The sequence below is a fragment of the Prinia subflava genome, chromosome 16, assembly GCF_021018805.1.
Source record: "Prinia subflava isolate CZ2003 ecotype Zambia chromosome 16, Cam_Psub_1.2, whole genome shotgun sequence".
Lineage (NCBI taxonomy): Eukaryota > Metazoa > Chordata > Aves > Passeriformes > Cisticolidae > Prinia > Prinia subflava.
The window spans coordinates 8124423-8143455 of record NC_086262.1 but is presented as its reverse complement, the minus strand read 5'-3'; the positions used below and the strand labels follow the sequence as shown (position 1 = coordinate 8143455).

General features: G+C 41.2%; 1 protein-coding gene across 1 annotated transcript in view; it reads left to right on the top strand.

The window, feature by feature from the left end:
• The window catches only part of FSTL4 (follistatin like 4), a 217739-nt gene extending 200077 nt beyond the window's left edge, over positions 1-17662 (top strand). Inside the window, exons 11-15 of the mRNA XM_063413684.1 lie at positions 3654-3772; positions 6821-6970; positions 7556-7663; positions 9950-10059; positions 13801-17662. Of these exons, the coding sequence (XP_063269754.1) occupies positions 3654-3772; positions 6821-6970; positions 7556-7663; positions 9950-10059; positions 13801-14491 (1178 nt within the window). The 3' untranslated portion in view covers positions 14492-17662. The remainder of the gene's footprint in view (positions 1-3653; positions 3773-6820; positions 6971-7555; positions 7664-9949; positions 10060-13800) is intronic.
• The last annotated feature ends 1371 nt before the right edge of the window (positions 17663-19033 follow it).

Genomic DNA, 19033 nt, shown 5'->3' with positions numbered 1-19033 from the left:
ATCTCTAGTGCATCTCATCAGCCCAGCATCACCTGCACGATGCTCCATGGCTGTTTATATACAGTGTCCCTTATGCTTCTTTTTAAAGAAAGCAGTTGGATAATCCTGCCAGATGTAGAAGTAGAGTAGCATTTAAAGGACAGTTGAGAAGCTGGTTGCAAAACTCTTATTATAATTTTTCTAAATTAATGGACTTACTGCTTATCAGCCTTGCACATTTTAAATAAACATTGAGCAATATTGAGGCAAAACATGGCCAGTAAAGCAGATTTGCTATTGATGTTCCTAAACAATTCAGTATTACCCTGATTATAGTATCAGGTGTGTTACACTGCTTGTGTTGTTCTGTAGTATTTGATGGGCACATTCATTCTAGACTATACTTCAGCATGTGAAATCTTGGCACAGAGAAAGCTGGAAGACAGGAATGGTATTTTTTTTTTGGTTTTACATTTTAATATAGTCTCTCAATTCCTTACTATGTGCAAGTAGCAATATTAACAAATGCATTGATAGATTTGAGCTCCTTTAAAATTATCACAACCTTATCCCCACAAGGTAATTAAAACCTTGGGAAAATGCCTAAACAAAATATGGTGTAGAACAAACTTTTGCTGCAAGTCAAACTTTTAACATAAGTGTTTGGTCATTTTAAAAGTCAGTCTGTCAGTTAATTCTCAAAACTTGTCAGACCGTGCACAAGCAATGCCTCAAGAAATGAATGCACATAGGGCAACCAGCCAGTTAAACCTGGGGCTGGAAGCACGTGCAGTTACTCAATGTACAAATAGTTTTTAATTTTGTCCAGAGAAAACCATGAGTAGCCCAAATGCAAAGCAGGGATTTGTTTTCATGACAGTGTTCATTTCTGTACTGAGCATTGCTTACTTGATACCTGGAGAAAAGGAGCCTTTTGTGCCAGCAGGCACTCAGCAGTTATGTGAATGTATGCACTTAAAAAGCTGAAGGTCTTTTCATTACCAAATTTAAGTTCTAAAACATTTCCAAGTATTTAGATTAAGCAGAGGAAAATTATTTAAGTATCATATCAGAGGAGAGTATTCATGGTGAAAAATTTGCCCTTTGATCTCAAAGGAGCGATGTATAAATATACAGTGATGGGGACACTGTATTTCTCAAATAAGCTCTTGTTGATATCAGGTGTCCTCCTGAAATTTTTTTGTTAGAGGCACCTTCATCTGGAGTGGATAAAATAAGAACTGTTATGCTTAGGAAGCCTCCCCTTTCTTAATGTTGGGGGTTTTTATATATTAAGGGCTTTTTGCTATACAGGTGAGATATGTTGCCTTTCATAAATGCCTTTAGGTTTTGAACTAGTTGTGTCATCTAATCTGAAATGTCCTCAATTCAAAAAGGGGAAAAAAAACCCCAACCTCCTCATCCTCCTCATTAGCCCCTCAGTTCTCAATTTAATACCTGCCTCACTACTATAAAATTCACAAAATACCTCATTAACCACCTCTGTACTGAAATAATTCCCAATTCCCTGCACCAAGGAGTTCCATCTGTATAATCAAAAATTGAGTCTGTTCTACTGATGTCCATGAGATTTTTTATGATGTACCCCAACTGAGATTTGGCGAATGTTTCATAAGTCACAATAAAATACCTAGTTTGTCTGGTAAAATCCTGCTTGGTCTAAATATCAGTGTGAAGAACAGTCTCTGGGGGAAAAAAAGTTGTTTAATTTAAACTGACAAACTTTAAAAAATAGAGTAACTGAATGCTCTCAGGAATTTGTATTATATTTTAATCAGTCTTCAGAAAAACTTGGACTCATTTTACTGTAAAATAAGTAGTAGGACTTGCCAAGTCTCTGTCTCTAAACCTGTTGGGGTAAAATTTTTAATCAAAGTATTTTTGTGGGTAATTAATGTCTTACTTCTTAAATACACCCTCATTTTAATAGGATCATCCAACAAAATCACGCTACTCTTGTGCATGAAAATAATAATAAGCATCTTCACAGTAGTCATAATTGATTTCCTGCCTGTTTTCACTTCTTAGGATTAAAATCCTTTAACCATGAAATATTGGCACTCATTCCAGGCCAGGGTCAAACTCTGCCCTCTGATGCATTCATCAAATCCCACTAAAGCAGGTGGGAGTTGTGTGGATGCTGGGAGCGCAGGTTTTGGTCCAAAGTGCCTGAATGAAATGTTTTACCAATATACTTGGGAAAAAAATAACCTTTAGTCCATGAAATAACTCTTGATGGAGCTTTGTTAGCTTTTTTCCTACGTGCATGATCCTGCTCTGTGGAATCACATTTGAGGATCACAGCTCTTGTACCCACCTGATGCCCTAACTGGGGGATTTCTGTGCTATGGTTCAGAGACTCAACTTGAACCATGTCAGTACAGCAAACACCACATGCTGCCACATTGTACTCTGAAGCTGCTTATTTGGCATCAAAAGAAGGGGGCTTAGCAACAAAAAAACCCTTCTAGCCTTACTAAATACAATGTGTTTTACAAAATTTTCCAAAAATGCATTCATCCAAATTATCCATCTTTTTACTGTCAAATTTCCTGTGATGATTTAGATCTCAATCCTGCAAGCAGTTAAATCATGTGAGAAACTCTGTCTCTGTGAGCAGTATTTAGAGCTGCCACCGCAGGACCAGTAAAGGGAATTTTTAACACTGAACATTGTTCTGAGCCACAGAATGGGGAATTTATTTCTCCATAGGAAAAAATGAATTAATTAGAAGATACAAATTATAACATCACCATATTGTTGGCTGATAAAGTACACTATCAACACTGCTGGGGGTGACAGTGGTCATTGCAAACACTTACTGTGGTGGTGTGAAAAACTGAATGATTGGATCTTTGAAACTAGAGTGTCTGAAAGGGTCCTGAACATTTCTTAAAGATCTTGTCACTGCAATTCCATGTAGCATGATAGAAGTGATAAAACACAATCTCCTAATGGCAAAACAGTGACAATCAGCCAGTTTTCCAAATCTCCTGGAATGCCCCGGTTGGATAAATGAGTGCTAATGCAATGCTGAACTACTCCACATTTGTGAATTACAGTTTGCAAGATTTCAAAAATGTATTTATTTTGGTGGCTGTAGTTAATTCTTTCAGATAGTTTAAGAAAATAGAGAAATTTGTATATTTTCATTTATGGTAAAATGCTAAACACTTCCATTTAACATCACAGTTACCAGCAGTCAGGTTGCCTGTAACAGGATGACCTTCACTTTAATTTTAACTAAAGTTATCTTTCAGTTCTCAAATTATTGCCAAGCTGGTTTTAATGAAATCACAGGAAAAAAAACAAATTCATAATCTGAAGGGGGTAGCAATGCAACAGAGAGGCTTCTTGGGATCAAATCCTGCTTTGGTACCTGTTTACAAGACCCAGCCATAATTATTTGGGTACAACCACCGCCACCAAGGCAATGCATTTTTGAATGTGTTTGTACCTCTTCACTCCTTGAAGCCCTTGTTGTGACATGAAATTTGATTTTGTGAATGCTCCAACTGCATCCAAATGACCAACTTTTATGTAAGACAGATTTTGTTTGTCTGGAAAGGAGGACAAGTTTTTTTAAAAAGTCCTAACAGCTATGGATACATGCCAAAAAAAATCCAACTCCTTCTTCTTTATCCCCCTTTAAGGCCTGAGTGTTGGGAATATGTTCTATGTCTTTTCTGATGATGGGATCACAGTCCTTCAGCCAAACGAATGTGAAATCCGGAGACATATCAGGCCCGAAGAGAGGATTTTCACAAGTTATGTAAGTCCTAAACCCAGCAGCTACAGCTGACAGCTGGGAAACTTTCTCTTAATCTCTTCAAAGGTTGTTACTGCTAAAGGACCTGTTTGCCACAGGGATGTTGGAGCTTGGTGGGCTTCATGCAGCATCCCTGGGGCATAGCATCTTCTCTTGAAAATCAGGGGATCCACGTAAGTTCTAAGGCTGACACGGAGGATTTACTGACACGCTGCAGGGAATTTGGCTAGTTATCACATAAGGAAAGATTCTCATTTGTCCTTTTGATCTGCTTACTTATCTATGCCCCAGATTTGTAACTGGGCTTTAGGGAAGGTACAAAAGTCAGTAGCAGAAAGATGCTCACATCATTCACTGGTGCTCCTTTTACTGGTGACTCCACAGGCAAAGAAGTGAGCTACTTTGGGCTACTTTGGGCTCTTTGGAAGTGGTTTGCCATGTTAAACCACAGCAGGGAGGCAAATAAGAATGCCCAGAAAATGGTTGTGCCATGGAGGTCCTCTGCCTCTTCTGCCACTGAAAGAGAGACTGCACTGTCTGCCTTTGCTGTTGGCACTTTTCTGTCAGCACGGAATTTACTTAACCCTTGCTTTAGGAAAACACAAGGAAAATTTTTTCAGGTGTCAGGAATGTCAAGCACTGGCTTGTAGGCAATGGAGCTCAGCATGGCCAGGGGGATAACACGTGCCTGGAGGCTCTGTGACATCTGTGATCTCAGTGACCTGTGTATGTACTCCTGCACAGGAACATACATCAGGCATATCCTTATGAAACTGGCAGTTCTAAAAAACTCACAGGTGCTGAAATACACCCAGAAATGCTGTTTTAGTCACTCCTTTACTTACTTTCTAATTTTTAAAAGGGGAAGTTGAAAATGTGGCTTAAGAATGTGGCTCTTCTGAAAAAAAAAGGCTCAGCCTTGATTTCAATTTTGGGAGGAATCAAAGGGGAGAATCACTGTCATGAGCGCTGCAGTTTGGGTCAAGCTCTGCTGCTATGGGTCAAGATCGTCTTGTGAGACTGTAGTAAGTATTTTCTAAATCTCAATAAATTTGTAGTTGATACTGATTTTTTTTCAACTAGATTTTAATATACCTTAGAAGAAGTCAGACTGATGCTCACCCCAAGGCTAGTCCTTACCATGGACTTAATAGTATTAAGCCACACCTCAGCTTTACAAAGACAGAAATCCTATGTTTCTTTTCTGAAGAGCTGTAAATACCGAAGAGATGGTCCTGGACAAACAGATTGAAAAGAACAAATCAGAGAGGGCACTTAAGGAAATAATGTCAGCACACTGGTGTGCATAAGAGGGAATTTTAACATGACTTGGCTGCTCTTCAGAGACACCTCTGAGGGTTTCCTGCAGATCTCAAAGGACCCTTCCCTTGGTCTTTGGAGGATTTGATATTTTTTACCACCTGTCCCTTTTACTATACAGAGTGTTTGCTACATAGACAGTGATGCCAGCCAACTTTAGGAGTGGATCTATAAAAAAGGTTGCTTCATTTGCTATTAGAGGGCACAAAAGCAGGTGGAGCAACTGCAGCTGAGCCCTGCAGCAGAAAGCCTGGTGAACTTTCCCTGCTCCCTTTGGCTTGAGTGGATGCTTGTCTGTGCAGATAAAGTCCAGCTGTACCTGTTATAGATGCTGTGTTGTGAGAGCAGAGGATGAGGAGGGCAGTGTGGAGTCTGGCAGGTGCCTGACTGCATTAATGGCTGCTGGAAGCCCAAGTCTAAGATTTTGTATCATCTTCTAGCTTGTAGCATAGATTCCCAGCCTGGCTGGAGGAACAGAAAGGAAAGTGCAGCCAAGTTTTTGAGTCTTGTATCTTCAACCCTTACTCATGGTTTCCACAAAGACACTGAGCTAGCAGAGCTGTGCTGCTTAGAGGTGACAGCTTTCCATCCATAATTGTTGCACATGGTGTAGATCCCTTCCAGCTCAGGATATTCTATTCTATTCTATTCTATTCTATTCTATTCTATTCTATTCTATTCTATTCTATTCTATTCTATTCTATTCTATTCTATTCTATTCTATTCTATTCTATTCTATTCTATTCTATTCTGTTCTGTTCTGTTCTGTTCTGTTCTGTTCTGTTCTGTTCTGTTCTGTTCTGTTCTGTTCCGTTCCGTTCCGTTCCAGACACAGTGTTTTTTCTCCTCTTTCCCTGAACAAGTTCTGATGCAGCTCCAATCTCATTTCCCTTAGGTAGGTTGGGCCATTATTTAATATTACTCAACATAAGGTCTAAAATCAACAGTTGTGCTCACTGAAATTTATATGTATTCATTCTCATTTTACCCCATTTCCTCCCCACAGCATGGTCCCACTTAAATGCTCTTTCAAATAAAGCCTCTTGACAGAAGGAGGAACGATGAGGAGTAGTGAACATGCAGAGTTGTTGGTGAGACCAAAAGTGACTCTTCAAACTCAGGGCAGCTGTACCAGTTCTGCATGGCACTCAGTGAGTGGAGGATCAGAAACAAAATATGGTATCAGGCAGCTGTGAACAGAATTTGGCCCAAAGCAGCAGAATATGGTTCCTTTTGGACAGGGGAACTTTCTGTAGCTGTAGGATCCTGCTTGTTATGCTACTGTTTCTTTGAGCACAGGTGTTTTAGAGTATGGTTTCCTGTATAGAAAATGAAGACTTGATGAAAAATATAAAGCAGTGACTCAATTAATGTAAATCACTGTTTTTTCAAAGCACAGAGTGATACTTCTGTTGCTACTATGTGCTGACAGCACTGCAAATTTTGATGAACCATAGTGTGTTTCAAAAAATCAATCTATAGACTCTGTGGTTATTTAAATGCAATATAAGTTTACAGGAGGTCCAGCTATTTAATGTCATTGCATAGAGCCAGGCTGAACTGTGGTACCTGATAAAATAATTATTTCATGTTTTCCAGGAAAGAAAGGGGAGAAATACCATCCTAATGGAATCCCTGGGGATTTTTTCCTGCAGTTTTCAAGCCAAGCTTCTTGCTGCCCGAGGTCCTGAACTTGTAAAAATTAAACCTTTTCTTTCTTTAACCCCTCAGGAGGAGATCTGTCCTAGAGTGGAAGGTGAAGACACTCAGTCCTGCCTCTGGGCTTCAGCAGTCAATGTCAGAGACAAGTACATTTATGCGACACAGCCAAAGCAGAACAGAGTAATGATAATTGATATCCAGACTCAAAAAGCCATACAGGTACTTACAAGTGAACACATTATTCACTGATGGCAAAAGACTTGATATAGGACAAAAAAAATCAGATCTTTGCCCAGTGGATCTGCTGGGCCAAGCTCTGCTGATCACTAAAGAGCTGAGCCTATGTTGCTTTCACCAGTGGGATCACATGGGGTTCACTGGTCTGTAACCTCCCTGGCAGGAATAAACTCTGTGGGTTGGAGATCACAGTCTCAGGGCTGCATCTGCAGCCAAGCTTACAGTGAGTCTGGTAAAATAACACTGGGATGAATTCCTGGCTTAGCTGCCTGACCTGGGTTATAAGCAGCTTGGAAAGAGTGAGCTGGTGTGGGTACAATTCAGACAGAAATTGGCCCTTGATCTACTGGCTATAACTAACAGCATAAGATGGAGTGATGTCTACCCAGAAAAATGGCACCAAACAGCCAAATTTTTCAACTGCTGCTGATCCTCCACTTGATTTGAGGGCAAAGCTTCACAAGGAACATAACAGTAGTGCATGAGAATGCCTGCAGTGAACTGATGTAATATTTTTCATGTGCATTTGGGTCACTGTGTAAATAACTCTCTCTGGATTTTTCTAAGTCCTTGGATGTGGACCCGTTACCGACCAAGTTGCATTACGACAAGTCCCATGACCAGGTGTGGGTGCTCAGCTGGGGGAACATGAGGAAATCATCACCCACACTGCAGGTGAGTCCTTACACCTTGGAGCCTTTGCTCTTCCTGGGCTCAGCATCACTGGTAACACACTGGTGGTTTGCAGGTATTTAACAGCATTTAACGGTCTGGATATAAAACTGCTGTTCCATTTGCTTATCCAGTGTGTTTTATTCATCCCTCCTCTGTCCATCCTCACATCTTTTTGCTGCCGTTTAATTTGTTTTTGAGCAATGACTGTGCTACAGGCTGACAGCAGGGTTGCTTTGTGCCAAGGTCTGTTTTGTTTTAAGACTGGTGACAGAGCCAGGTGCCATAAAGTTATCCAGCAGGGGCTGGCAGCTGGCTGTGAGCAGGACATGTCTGCTGTGCTGTGCAGCAGTGCTGACACACCTTGAGTCCTGGGTTCACTACAAGACAGACATTGAGGTGCTGGGATGTGCCCAGAGAAGGGCAGCAGAGCTGGGGAAGGGTCTGGAGCACAAGTCTGACAAGGAGCAGCAGAGGGAGCTCAGGGGGAACTTATCAGTCTCTACAGTTCCCTGAAGGGAGGTTGGAGCCAGACAGAAATCAGTCTCTGCTTCCATGTAACAAGTGACAGGACAAAAGGAAATGGCTTAAAGTTATGCCAGGGGAGGTTTAGGTTGGTGTTAGGAAAAATTTCTTCACTGATAATGTTCTCAAGCCCTGGAACAGGATGCCGAGGGCAATGGTGGAGTCACTGTCCCTGGAGGGATTGTAAAGACCTGTAGATGTGGCACCTGGGGACATCGTTCAGTGGTGGGCTTGGCAGTGCTGGGGAAATAGCTGGACTCAATGATCTCAGAAGACCTTTCTGTCCTTAACAATTTTGGGACTCAGTAATAAAGATTGGACCAGCTACTCATCATGGGCAATTTCAGGAAAAGATACCAAAACCAGAATGGAGGCACATAAATGAAGATTTCCAGGGCAGCGGCACCAGGTGGTCTCACCTGGGCATGTGAGTTTCGTGTACAGGGTATAAGGAGACAAAATGGGCTCTTTTTAACCTTTCTGACTTAATTTCTTCCATCCAGCTATGAGAAGTTTCTGTAATTAAAGGAGAGATGGCACAAGCATGTCCTTGTTAGGGAGAACACACCATCTGCACAGTTGGAAACTTGTTAGAAGGCTCCAGATCTCAGATAGTCCTTTCTGTTATCTTTATGATGTGCAGTTACACACGTGAAGATGAGATTAGCATCAACATGAGCAGATCCTTTCTTTTTTCTAACCTTCTTTCCCAAAAGGTGGGCAGTGACTAATTGGGCAAAGTTCCTACTTAAAACCTGCAGTGTTTGGTTGCAGACATGCAACAAAATGTCTTTTTTTTTAACGAGGATGCTACTGCAGAGGTTGATCTAAATTTCCACTCATTCTCTGGAGGTCAGGGATTTATCAAACTGCCTGTGCAATGAACTAACAGGATGCTGTTGTTTGGCCATCACTTGTTGGAAGCAAATGTCTGGCCTCTAGAAAGCACTAGGGTGCCAGGGTGGGCATCCTTCTTGAGCAGTCTAATTGGAAGAAATCTAAATGGCATGACCAGAACAGCTGTCTGAAATAAACCTTTCAGGGATTTAGCATGTCTTTAATGAATTATGTAGCTATAAATTCAAAGCAACGACTGCTGCAGATTAGAGCAGCAGAAGGTCCTAATGAATGGACTAAAGTCATCTTAAACCCAGCAAACAATTTGAGTGTTTAACGTTTTAATTTTTGAAAACTTTTCCTTTTCCTTTCTGGAGCAGTGGAGGAGCTGAGTTCCCCTGTCCATGGAGATCTGTGCTGTGCTGGAGGGCAGGACCAGGGGACATCCAAAGGGCACTCTCTGGACTTTATATTGATGGATGAACTGTTTTTCTCCTTCAAAGTGATAATTAGCTCCTGTAACTTAGTGTTTGATCCTTCAGGGTGGTAAATTATTACTGTGCATTTAAGTGATATTAATAAATATGACCATGAAGTAAATGTTTATTTAGGTAGAGGAATAAATTATTATGGTCCTAGTGTTGTCATACTGCTTCAGTTCCTGCTTGGCTGCTCGTTCTTGAGATGTAAACAACTTAGGAAAGTCAAGCTGAGTACTTACCTTACAAATGTCAAGCCTCAAATACTATTTGCTAGCACACCTTTGCAAGACAACTACACCAAACAGTGTTTTGAAGTCATTAATCAATTGAGTCTACTGCACCCTGCAAAGAGCCACTCAGTACCATGCAAGTCTCTAATCTGTATTTACCTTTCTGCCTTACTCAGTGCTTATCCTGCACTCAACCTTGTGTGTATTTATTGTAGGTGATTCCAGAGGCCAGCGCCGGGGAGGAGCTGCGTGTTATCCACACACCCTTTGAAGGAGTGGATGATTTCTTTATACCACCTACAAATCTTATTATTAATCATGTTAGGTGAGAAATTATTTTAATGAATAATAATGGTGAGCATGCTGCTCCCTTCTCATTGCCCTAAAGCACTTTACAGATATGAATGAAGGAATGAATGAGTGAGTGAATGAATGAATGAATGAATGAATGAATGATTTGTGATGAATCTTAACTACATTTATCCCATTTTCACACATGAAATGGAGAAATGGTCGAGGAAATTGCCAGTAGTTGTTCAGCTAGTCAGTAAAACAGCAAGAAACAATCCTGGACTTCCCTTAGACTATGCACAGGCATTCAAACCTCACCTTAGTCATCCATCCCTCCTTGCAGCCTATGGCACACTGCCCTGGCTTACTTGTGCCAGGAATTTGATGGCCCAAAAATCACCTTCCTTGCCACAAAACTGTTACGAATCTGGGCAGAAACCTGTGTCAAGGATGTATTGCTTGAAGTGGTAAAAGTGTACTCTGCCTGAAGCATAAGATGTTCTTTCATGTGTTTCCAGCTTGTTCAAGTATTGGATCTCTGTGTGGGGTTTATAGCTGGAGCAGAAAAATTGTATGCCCTGCACATAAAAAAACCCCAACTCTCCATGAACCATCAGTTTTGAATGTTAATGGGATATAGTGGTTAATGAGGTTGTGTAACTAACATACTAATAACCTGGAGTAATACTGGCTGCTTCCCAGCAGGCACAGGAAGCCTCCCATTAACATTATCAAAATTGATGATAACTGCACAGCAATTTATACTATTCATTCCATGTTATAACATAACAACTTCTTAACCATCTTCTGTCCTCTACACAGTTTAACTAAGTTAAACACTCAAAAAACATAAGGTAACTCTTTGCAGGTATCTTAGGTTTCCTGCAGGAAACACCGAGAGAGAAGGGGTTACACTTAAACCATTATATGTTGAATCTGTTCCAAAATAAATAATTTTGCCTGCTGAAACACAAAATAATGATGTATACCTCATGGCTGTCATTTGTAATTTCTCTCTACTTCATATTTCCACTTTTCTTTCACAATTTCATTATGACTAATAGTAGTGCCAGGAGGTAGACTACTCTGCTGAATGTTAAAGCCTGAGCTGAGAAGGTGAAAATTGGATTCAAAGACAGGAAGGTGGAACAGTTACACATTTTTGTTTGTTTAATTGTCCTTCTGCTTCAGTGTGATTAGTTGGCTGAAATAATAAATATAGATTATTGTCTATAGTTTTCTGTATGCAAAGCTGCAAATGCTGTCCCTGATTTCCTCTTGCATTTGTTCAGGGCCAGATCTTTGTCTGTTCTCTCTCACCCTCAACACAGAGAAATAATTGCTTGCAGGCTAATGAGACTCATTGAGATGATGTTCTAAATTCTCCACTCAGAAACAATAAATGGCAGTACCAGCGTTTCCCAGGAAGGTGAACATTTAAGCAATTTCTTCCACGAGCCAAATAATATTTGTATGCAAATACTGCCGCATATATTTCTACTGCCAGTATTTCTACTGCCTCCTATTTTAGATGGATATCTAGAAATTTATCCATTTTTATTAGTTCCAAGGGTAGACTGTTGTCAATTAAAAACTCTCTAAGAGCAAGGTTAGCTTTGAGATTTCAGATCACATGCAAGGACTGAGCCTCTTCTGCAACTGTGGGCACATAAAATATATCCTGACCCACTTCTTTAAGTGGAAGTTTATGATAAAAAACATTACTTAACTTCTTCAGGCATTTTGCCAAGTATTAAGGAGGTCTTGGGGAAAAAAACCTGTTAGGGAGAGCACTTTTTAAAGTGTGCTAAAGTGCACTCATCCAGGAGAAATACAAGTGTCATTTCCAATTCCCACACACACAGTGCGCTGCAACTCTCCACTGCAGATATTTTGTGAAGTCTGTGATGGATGTGAGTATAATGGGGAAATGAAAGGCTTGGCCCAGCGATTTTCATGGGATCATACACTACACTGGCTCGTTCTTTAGAAGTGAAATCATTCCTGAGTGTCTCATTGGCAGATGGATTGAGAATAAAGAAATGAACCTAGTGTTTCAAGCAAAATGTATATTATCTGCACAGAAGCACGTTGTCCTCCACATTTCACAACACTATTTTACATCTTTTGAGGAAGAGATACAACACTAAGCACTCACTTCATTTCCCTCTGCATTGAATGGATGAAAAGATACTTGATGTAAATTAGTTTTTGTAAGTCAGTGTCAGTGAATCCAGGGGAACACACACAGGCTGTTTCTAAGGGCTCCCTCTCTAATTAAGCAGAAACCTTTCTTGGCTCTTCTCGACCTTTTCTTGTCTTCAGCAAAGGTCAGATGTGCTGCAGCATATATCTTTTACAGAACATTTATCCTCTGCTCACTGTTTTTTGCCCTGTCTTGAGACAGAAAATTAAGACCCCTTATCTTCAGGGCACCCTGGTTATGTTCCTCAGGAAATATTTTACACCTTCCCTGGGCTGCAGGATAGTTTTTAAAAGTCTGCTGTGCACCATAGCCTTGCCATATGCTGCAGTGGTTCCTAGGCACCATGATGTCCTGTTCTAGGGCAAATTTGGGAGGAAACTTCCTGAGAGGTCCCTCTAGAAGGCATATTCAAGCAGCCCCTGCCCCAACTGGTTTGGAAAAAGATTTTCTTGGAGAAAAGTGGAAAAAACTGTTTATTTAATAAACAAAGTAATCACAAGCATAAAAAATGAGTAATACTAAACAATAAAGCCTCTTGCTGTTGTGAAAAGATGGCAAATTCACAAAGTCCTTGTCGTGGGGTGTAGCTGGGCTCGCTCAGTCTCCTGTCAGTCCCTCCTGCTCTGGAGTACAGCCTCCCGGCCCTGGTGGGACACAGGTGTGAGCTCCCTGTGTTCCTCTGGGTTTTCAGTCCAGAGCAGGCTGATTAGTTCCAAGAAAAAGAAAAGCCACAGTCCAGGGAATTTCTCTGCCTCAGCTAGCTAAAAAAAAAAAATAACTAAAAGCAGTGAAGCTCTGTCCCGCTGTCCATGCTGCAGACAACACAGTCAGTGTGAGAGAAAGCTGAAGCTCTTATCTCTGTGCTTTTCAATACAACCACCTCAAACTTTCCACTGCTTCTCCTTCTCCTCCCCTTCACTCTGAGATCTAGTTCTAAAGGTGCAAAACTTATTTCTGGGCTAAACAGATGAATGGGGATATGATTCATCATAAAGTCACCCTAGGACACACAGGTACCAAACACACACCACAGCTTCCCTCTGGTGCTGTCAGTAAAGAGATGAGATTAGATACAGCCTTCATTCAGTGGTTATACATTATATTGTACACCGATATATTTATTATATATAGCTACTCTCTGGCCCCAACCTGGCAGCAATATGCTTTATTTTGAATACTTTTCTATTTTGAGATTGAAGGCTTGAGTACATATTGAATTTCATGGCTGTAATCTCAGATGGATTAAATACAAACCTGGTCAGTGTTAGCCTACTAAACACTCAAACCTTGATATCATTTCTACAGAACTTGGTCTTCCCAATAAAAGATTTGAGCTCTTGAAGATTCAAACAGCTAAGCACATATTCAAATTTCCAGGATCAGTTTGATATATATCCCTCCTTCTAGAAGCACTAAAACAAGATGTTTCTTACAAAAAGAGACAGCATTATTGCACACACTTTTAAAACCAACAGACTAAAAGGTTCCCAATTCTGCTGACTTTTCTCGTTGCTCAAGCATGTCACCGTGCCTCCAGAGGTGACAGCAGTGTCTCGTTCTCCGTTTCAGATTCGGCTTCATTTTCAACCAGTCCAAACCCGCGGTCCACAAGATCGACCTGGAGACCGTGACGCACGTCAAGACCATCAGCCTGCAGGCCCACGGCTGCGTGCCCGTGGCCATGGCCTACACACACCTGGGTGGCTACTACGTGGTGCAGTGCCGGAGGAGCCGCGGGGCGCCGCCGCAGCTCCTCCTCGACAGCGTCACCGACGCCGTGGTGGGCCCCAACGGCGCCGTGTCGGGCACGCCGCGCGTGTCGCCCGACGGGAGGTACCTGGTCAGCGCCGAGCCAGGCAGGATCAGAGTCCAGGCCCTGACTGTTCGAGGGGAGATCGAGTTGGTTTATGACTTAAAAACGAACATACACGTGTCTGATCTCACGTTTCAACCCTCTTTCACTGAAGGCAATCAGTACTATATATACGCCACTTCACATTTGCAAACAGATGTGCTTTTTGTGGAGCTGTCAACGGGGAGGATGAATGTACTGAAGAATTTAAAGGACCCTATCACATCCAAAGACTGGCCCTGGAGCAGCTACAACAGAATTATGAAAGACAGTGGATTATTTGGACAGTATCTCATTACACCAGCTAAAGATTCCTTGTTTGTTATAAATGGGAGGCAAAATACATTACGCTGTGAGGTTTCAGGTATAAGGAGGGGTAACACAGTGGTCTGGGTTGGGGAGGTATGAAAGGGCATAGCAGTGGAGCCTTCAGCAGGCAAGGACCAGTTGGACCTTTACACTGCAGGAAATGAGCAGTAGCATTGTATATTTTTACACTGGGAGAACAAAAAAAGACAAACCCTGTATAGGCTTCATGGTACAACACTGGTCTACTTGCAAGTTTTATAATATAAGGTATGCTCTGCTAATAGGAAGTGGTTTTGAAGGGATATTTTTTATTTGTGGGTATGATTTGTGGTTATGAGAAAAATGCTGGGAAGCGAATAATATCTCCACTGAGATATCATACAAGCCACGAAACCTAGTAATTCTGTAGAACAAAACAGATTTTGACTTTCCATACTGAGGAGCTTTTATGTTCTGTCCAAGCATCAGTTTTCTTCCCTGTATCCCTTGCCTGTTGGCTGCACTGACTACCCCACCCCAGCCCAGGGAGACGGCAGCAGCGAGGACTATTCGCCTTTGAATATTCACCTTTGGATGATGAGGGAAAGTAAACATCAGAGCAGTTTTCAACCCAGAGAAACCTAGGAAAGCGATTTAATGAAAACTGATCAGTTTTCTCTGCAGGATGGCTTTGAGAGGATTTGCAGATGTGATTTCAGAAGGCGGCATCACAGAAATAGTAACTGTCAGCTCGCTTGCTTCTGCACTTCATTTTGCTCTTGGTCCTACTGAAGGCAATGGGATGAGTCCCCCCTCTTCCAGTGCACATTTGTATGATTGTATTTGAGAAATTTGCCATGAAATATCCAGGCCATTACCCATCCAGGCCTGGGTAAAAGCTAGAAAATACTGACAGAGGGGTCAGAGTTTATGTAAACAATTTTGTTGAGAAGGTGGCATTAGTCTTTCAACAGCTCTTGAGTGTAGTCAGTTCAGGAACAATATGCAAAATCTACTCTTTGGGGATAGAGAATTAGTTATGGTTATTCCCATTGGAGACAGCAACACTTCTAGAAGTCATTGGTTTCTCTCATTAAATATTTAGGAGCACTGAAATCACTTGGTTCTTCATAAAATAACAGTTAAAATAACAGAGGTTATTTTTAATAGAAAACTCAGTTATTTTCTCATCATAGCCTTAATTTGTCTGTTTCTTTTCAGAACAACCGGGAAACAATTTTTCTTTGTGGGTTTTTTTTCCTTTCTGTTTATAGTACACTTGTTTATAGTCAATTATCTTTTAGTTATGAGCAAAGACATTCATGTAAAAGGAGCTGAATTATCCAAGAATGCAACAGCTGGCATTGAGAAATTTCAGTCGAGTTCCCATAAAAACATACAACCATTTATTTGCACACTTGGAAGATATAAAAAACTTTTCTATCTGCATTTTTCTAACTTTCTATATCCATCACCCTGAAGTAATGAGGCCAAAAGCAGCTGTGGCAGCAGAGCCAGGCAAGAAGTAGTGCCATCCAAACAGTTGTAACCATCGCTTGGAAAATGAGGTCTTCAGGTGGGTGAAACCTCTCTGCAGGTAAATATCAGTAACATTGGAGCCACTCATTGGCCTCTGGAAAGATCCAGCTTGGTTTGCCAAGGACCTTGTTGCCCAGAGTCTGTAGAAAGCTGCCCTTGAACACATGCAGTGATAGGTAGTGGTGTCATAATTATTTCCCTCCCCAGATGCTGTAAGTCACCCATTCCACAACACACACAGAGGGATTTTAAGCAAGAAGGATACAGAATGACGCTGGCAATCTTTGCTTTAAATGTTTAACTTTATCAGAAGAGCAGCATTTCAGCATGGCTGTAGACCTGAGGTATTTTACACCATTTCAGTTCTGCAGAGAATATAAAAATCTGTTCCGACAGACGAAGAAGGGGAGCTGAATCCTATGAATTCATTAAACATGGAGTCCTTGAAGTTGCCCTTCAACACCCATATTCTGAATCCTTCATTCTTTCACTTATGAGCCATAGGGGTTAGAAGAGCCTCTTCCATCATTGCAACACAGACATGTGAAACAGATGGGCATAGCCTTCCTTTAGTAATGCATGGTGTCCATGATTTTGTACTCATCCCATTAGGAAACATATCCCATGTCAAAGAAAGGAGAAGACCAGCTTTGTAAGTACCTTTAAATATGCACAGCTCCTTTCTTGAACAAAGCTGTATCCATACATTGCAGCCATCCTAAATGTGTTTTACCAAGGCCAAACACTGCTCTCGTGTCTACCTTTTATGACTTCTTGAGTATTTTATTATGCCTATGGTAAGTTTTCCCTGTAGAGACGTTCATTGTGTCATAGACCAAGCAAATATTACTTTTTTAAGAATATTTAAAAAAACAAACCTGTATATATATGTTCAGGTAAATATTCTTGAGGCTGGTTTATATATAGGGTGTGAAAGATGTGTAACAGACCTCACTTTTTCCTGTTTGTCGCAAAGTATTTGAATAGCATTCACTTGAAAAAAAATCCCACTTGGACCTTCCAAAGATGTTCCCTTTGTTCCCTCTCCAGCCCAAGTTCTGGTGATGTGTTTTTCTAAAGTATCCTAATGGTTATATATCATACTTAGAAAATGAAGTATAATTTAGATTGTCCACACTACTTGTGAACAGTTCCAATAACAGTCAAATCTGACATTAAAGTGCTGCACATTTGTTACTCTGATTATTTTTTTTATGACACAGAAATTTCATATACACTCAAAAAAATGTTTCTACTCATATCTGCCTTTCAACTCTGTCAAAAAGAGACTACATTTCCTTGTGGGCAATTTCTTTCCTTATCCTTTTGGTTCTCCACCAATTCACACTTAATTCCTAGTTAATAAATTATTGATTAATCGTGGTGATTAATCAAAATTGATCTAAATTGAATTAATGACCTTTTCATTATCCTATACACTTGTATATCTGTACGATGTTCTGGCACTAGAATCATGGGAAAAATTATCCTTGGTTGCCACTAAGACTCCAAAGCCAAGATCAGATGCATTTGCCATTCATCACCGAGGTTAAACAACAGGATGAAAGAAATGCTGTTTTCTCTTAGTATTTCCCTCAATATTTTCACTTTCTGAATGGAAGTGCCTGTTCAGAAACCATCCACTTTTAAACTGGAAACAAAACTTACAAGTCCCTTATTTGGAATCTGTGATCGTTGACATATTCTTATCATTAAATGCTTTGGTTTTTTATACCATTAAAAAAAAGTAACAAAAGTGCCGAAATATTTTGGTGGGCTTGTCTGCAGAGTGAGTGGAAGATGGGAACTGGCAGGGTGGGTTGGTCCCCCCTGCAAAAGAGACTTCATAAGGGACTATTGAAGAACACTCTGCCTTGAAGCCTTGGGCCATTTTGCTGCACTGACCTCCTTGAGCACAGCTTTGCCCAGGAGGAACACCAGTCCTGATGACCTGTTGACAGGTACTTATTTACTTGATTTATGCCATGATTAGGTCTTAATTGCCAGAGTGCCTGGTAGTGTGCTGGGTGCTGTGTAAAACAGATAAAACAGGTCAAGATCTCAATTCTGTAAGGAGATAATGGCTAATTCCCTGTATGACCCTACAGCAGGTCAACAAAATGAACAGGAACACAGGAACAGAGGTTGTGGAAATTTGTGCAATAACCTGGTTATTTATAAGAGATGAGGGCATGCCGTAATGCCTTTGTATTTTTTTCCCTGAGACCACCTTTATTCCTCCCTGTACAAAGCTTTGTCACTGTCTCTCAGGTTACAGGTAGAGCTGTCTCCACTGACCCCCCAGGACCCAGGGATTTCCCTGTCTGCCACGTACCCTTATGACTCACTGCCCCACTCTCTGGTAATTGCTTTCTTAGAAAACCTGGGGCTAAATCCTGCTTTTCTTAACAGAATGCATTATGCAAGGCAAGCAGCAGCACTGGCTTTCTGTATTGGATTGCAATTCCCACTCTGCTTCCCTTCTCAAACCAGCACCCACCACCCGCCCACTGCTTTGTGCATTTTCTCACGGGCCAACAAAAACAAAAACAAGCAAACAAACAAAAAGCCCTGAAAGCGTATATAGTATGGTTAACTTACGAGAAACAGAGATCAATCTTACAGTTGTCTCTTCCAGTGCTGCTTTTTGCTCACCAGAGCTCGTTTCCCCCAGCCTGGCAAGCTCCCCTCCAACCTACAGAAGTGCATCCCCCCTGCCTGTTATGGGCTTCCACAACAGGTACCAGCAGCTGTTTCTAGAGTTAATCATCAGAGAATGGTTTGGGTTGGAGGAGACTTTAGGCTCATCTCATTCCAAGCCCTCCCATGGGCAGGAGCTCCTTCCACTATCCCAGATTGCTCCAAGCCCTGTCCAACCTGACCTTGAACACTTCCAGGGGTGGGGCATCCACAATCCACATTTCACACATCCTTTCCCCTTTGTGCACCTATAGCACAAGGCACTTCAGACATGATGTGGGCACAGCTCCTGCCCATCACTGTGGTGTCCCACTCACTTAGCTGCTATCAAATTCCCCCAGACACTTCTGCAGAAAGGGATTTTTATTTATATTCTTTCCCTTTTTAACTTTTTGAAGTAGACTGAAATAAAACACAGGGAGA